This window comes from Penaeus monodon, chromosome 18, assembly GCF_015228065.2.
Source record: "Penaeus monodon isolate SGIC_2016 chromosome 18, NSTDA_Pmon_1, whole genome shotgun sequence".
NCBI classification, from domain to species: domain Eukaryota; kingdom Metazoa; phylum Arthropoda; class Malacostraca; order Decapoda; family Penaeidae; genus Penaeus; species Penaeus monodon.
Genome location: NC_051403.1, coordinates 16,821,208 through 16,825,881, shown reverse-complemented (window position 1 = coordinate 16,825,881; position 4,674 = coordinate 16,821,208). Strand labels below are relative to the sequence as shown.

Sequence of the window (4,674 nt, the reverse complement as noted above, 5' to 3'; positions counted from 1 at the left end):
CATCATCATTATCATTGTTGTTCTTATTATCATCATTATTATAAATAATCTATTAATACATTATAATTAATATCATTATTGCTATCCCTATTGTTATTATTATTATTATTGTTATTATTATTATTATTATTATTATTATTATTACTATTATTATCATGATAATTATTATTATCATTATTATCATCATCATCATTATTATTATCTTTATTATCATTTTCATTAGTATTTTTTATCATTTTCATTACTATCGTCATCGTAATAATAATACTCCCATTATCACGAACAGCAGGAGAAGCAAAAGTCCAATAGTAACCGTAACCATAATAGTAATAAAGAGGACAAGCACCCTACCCCCAGGGCGGCCAGCAGCCCGTGACCTACCACGTGGAGGGGGGTCGCGGCGCCCTCACGGTGGACGGCTGGGGGGCGCGTGTCCCTCCTTCGACAGCTGGACCGCGAGGCCGCAGAGGACGACGGCGGGGGTGGGGGCGGAGCAAGTGTCGTGGCGGCGTTGGTCGTAGCGGTGGACAGCGGCCTTCCCCCCGGCCCCCTCAGTGCCACCGCCACCCTCAGCGTCACCCTGGAGGACGTGAACGACTGCCCCCCGCGCCTGCTGCCCCCGACGACGCTGCGGGTGACGGAGGGCGCTCCCGCTGCCATGCTGGGTACGCTCACGGCGACGGACGATGACGTATGGGCGCTGGGGCACGGGCCGCCCTTTAACTTCTCCCTCGCGCCCTCCAACCCCGCCCACGTAAAGACCGCCATTCGACTTCTCTTCGACCAAAGTAAGTAGTTCGGTCATCGTATGTCATAAATGCTCACCTGTAAATGTTATTAATGTGCAAAACAAAATTCCTGGAGAGTTTTCGTTAATTTGTGCAATCTGACGTTGCGAGAGAATCATAAGCGTCATCAGTCCCAGTGATATCATATCGTCAGCATTAAACCCTTAAGAATGTCTAATGAATCTGTGAACTAGCATTTTATGTAGTTCCCTTAAGAGAATTTTACCAGGAACCATTCTCTTCTTTTGACCCAAATCTTTGTTCAGCACACCGTATTTCTTTTTTTTAGAATCCCTTTGCAAACTAAAATTGAATTAGACAGCTGCCTACGAAAGAACATTTTATACGCAAATCATATCAGAGTAATTTACTACCCATGTAAATTCTCTCCTTTTGCTTGCGACAATGGAGAGTACGTAAATGTTTCGTATATATTGTCACACTCCTTCTCTTATTCAAATAACAGGGTTCATTGTAGGGTACAGCATACCATACCAAACCATTGTACTCTAGGAAGAAGTCCTTTGCATATGGCTACTTGAGGCTCTTAATTCATTAACCAAACCTAATCTTATGAAATAATCGGAACGTCTTTGTATTCATTCAACATCGGTTTCCATACCAGTAAAAAAAAAAAATGCTGGAAAGGAACAACAACACACGATGATACGTTTATTATGTGTGAAAGCGCGGTACGAAAAGGCTTGGTCTAGTTATTGCATCATTTACGTCTCATTTTGCAAGGACAAATACTCACTACTCCCGGAAAAGTGTCGTATATACGCATATCGGTGCTTTTTTATGCAAAATTATTGCAGCCTCAGACAGTCGTTGGTCCTGCTGTGTGTGGTATCTCTTATTTGCTTTCTTATGCACACACGCACACACACACACACACACACATATGTCTGTATGCATGTATATATGCATACAAATTTATTTATCTATATCCATATCCATTCCTATCAATATATTTCTCTCTCTCTCTCACTCGCTTTTAGGTTCTTTTTCTTTTGATATTTACTATCAAACATAAACAAACAAACAAACAAACACAAAAGCATTGTGGCACGCAAATGCATAGCCAAAGGTAAATAGAAAGTTATGTACTATTTTTTTTTGTGCCACGTTGGTCATTTCCATAACCCAGATTTGCAGTTTATCCCATCATCCTTTGTCATACCCGCTTCCCTATAGTAATCCCCTACCACAAATCATCTAAAAAAAAATGAAAAGAATTTATCTCCACGTTCCCCCCACAGGTATGTATTATTTTACACACGTTTCCCCCTCGCTTAATCCTGTATGATTCCATTACCACCAGGAATAGATAGTGGACGTGGAGGTGCCGAAGTGTGGACAGTGGGTGCACTGGATAGGGAGGAGCACAGACAGCTTAAAGTGGGCGTCTTGCTCTCTGACGCGGGCGGTTTGTCTGCCGTCCACGCCCTCACTATCATCGTCGACGACATCAACGACAACCCGATGCGACCAGGGGCGAAGACGGTGTATCTGTGGAAGACGCAGGTGAGCAGTCTTGGTTAACTGATTTGGGTCGTCTTGGGGTGTCTGTAGAGCTCATGGAAGTTTAATCACTCTTAGCATCATCGCTTTTAATCCAGGGAAAGACAAAGATGAATGGAACTGTGAGTATTATTGCGATATTTATTCTCTTAGACAACCATCCATCATCATTTTTTTTTATCCTAGCGAAAGGTGAATGAAGAGAAGAGTACCAAGATGATATATTTTTCCCTCAAACCTTCATTATCATCATTGTTTTTAGTGGAGTTCAGGACAAAGACAAACGAATAGGAGAATAGTATGACGGCTTTTTCCTCTTAAACACTCTTTTATTATTGTTTTTGACTGAGTGAAGTCAAATGCGAATGAAGAGGAGAGCTCTTTGACGATTTTTTCTTTCTCTTGAGCAATCTCTTTGATGGTGTTGTTCTTTGTAGATCAGAGAATGTCTCATAAAATCCCTTTGGAAGTCATAAACGACGTCCTCCGGAATAATCCTCATTTTCTTGAAGTGACAATATGAATTCGCTTTGTAAATATCATTTCTGCTGCATTTAGAAATGTACAATAGTAACCGATATATGCATGTGTGTGTGGCTGAATAAACAGGGAAAAAATCGAATATGAACTATGAAATGTAAAGTTTGATTTCAATTCGCATTCAAAATTCTCTTCGACCCTCATTTTACAATTCCGAACAATATTTTCAGAATCTATTCAGCCAGTTCATACTCCCCCTTCCGATTATTTTCCCTTCTGGCTCCAGAATTGGGCGTTTTCTATACAGGTTTAGGCTTGAACTGTAGTCCAAATGAAAACATATTGACCGCCACGAGAGCAGATTCCCCAAACGTTTCTATTGCTCTTTAATACCCATTGGTTTGGAAGACCTCGTTACGGATACTTGGAGTAAGTTAAATGGTTGTTAAGGCACGAGAAACGATTCGAACAGTTAGGTGGAACAGCTGGGGGCGTTCGTCGGTGCCAGATGCACGACTGTGTAGAGCAATAGACCGATTTTTATTATCTCTTCGGTTTACAATGGCTACAGAAAACGAAGTATTTCTCACCATAGAGACGCAGATGGTTGGTGAAGAAATTTCAGTCAAGCGATTAAAATAAAACCCACCTTTCGCCACCGGTACCCTCCCGTACAAAAGCGCCTTTAACTAAAGATTCCCAAAGGAGTTTACAACCATTGTGGTTCTCGAGCTCGCCCGTTTTATTTGGTGACATATCCATTCCTGGGGGTGAGAAATGGTCGCAGGCGCCTTAGCATCTGTGCCACCCGCTTGGTTGTGGGACCTTATGGGTCTTATAACCTTGACCCTACTTATCTAATGTGTCGGTCGGGCGAGGGTGTGATGTGAGACTGCGGCCGTCTCGATTTCTTATTTGTTTATATAGATATATGCTGTATGTCTATATGTATATTTATCTATACCTACATGTATCTGTCTATATGTATATCTGTCTCAATGTCTATCTGCCTATACCTATCTGTATCTGTCGATATCTATATCTATATCTATCAATATCTATATCTATCTATATCTCTTTTTTTCCTCCACCCTCCTCTTTCTCTCTCTCTCTCTCTCTCTCTCTCTCTCTCTCTCTCTCTCTCTCTCTCTCTCTCTCTCTCTCTCTCTCTCTCTCTCTCTCTCTCTCTCTCTCCCTCCCTCTTTCTCTCTCTCTTCTCTCTCCCTTTCTCTCCCTTCCTCTATATCCCTCTCTGCCCCTCCCTCTCCCTCTCCCACTCCCACTTATCTAATGTGTCGGTCGGGCGAGGGTGTGATGTGAGATGCTGTATGTCTATATGTATATTTATCTATACTTACATGTATCTGTCTATATGTATATCTGTCTATATGTCTATCTGTTCATACCTATCTGTATCTGTCTATATCTATATCTATCAATATCTATATCTATCTATATCTCCTCTTTTTTTCCTCCACCCTCCTCTCTCTCTCTCTCTCTCTCTCTCTCTCTCTCTCTCTCTCTCTCTCTCTCTCTCTCTCTCTCTCTTTCTCTTTCTCTCTCTCTTTCTCTTTCTCCCTCTCTCCTCTCTCTCCTCTCTCTCTCTCCTCTCTCCTCCTCCTCTCTCTCTCTCTCTCTCTCTCTCTCTCTCTCCCTCTCTTCCTCCCTCTCTCTCTCTCTCTCTCCCTCCCTCCTCTTTCTCTCTCTTCTCTCTCTCTCTCTCTCTCCCTCTCTCTCTCTCTCTCTCTCTCACCACACACACACACACACACACACACACACACACACACACACACACACACACACACACACACACACACACACCACACACACAAAACACACACACACAAAACACACACACACACACACACACACACACACA

The 4,674-nt window shown here is 42.3% G+C and overlaps 1 protein-coding gene across 1 annotated transcript in view; it reads left to right on the top strand.

Moving 5' to 3' along the window:
- Positions 1 to 363: 363 nt before the first annotated feature.
- The window catches only part of LOC119584650 (neural-cadherin-like), a 19,874-nt gene continuing 15,563 nt past the window's right edge, over positions 364 to 4,674 (top strand). Inside the window, exons 1-2 of the mRNA XM_037933327.1 lie at positions 364 to 788; positions 2,113 to 2,315. Of these exons, the coding sequence (XP_037789255.1) occupies positions 659 to 788; positions 2,113 to 2,315 (333 nt within the window). The 5' untranslated portion in view covers positions 364 to 658. The remainder of the gene's footprint in view (positions 789 to 2,112; positions 2,316 to 4,674) is intronic.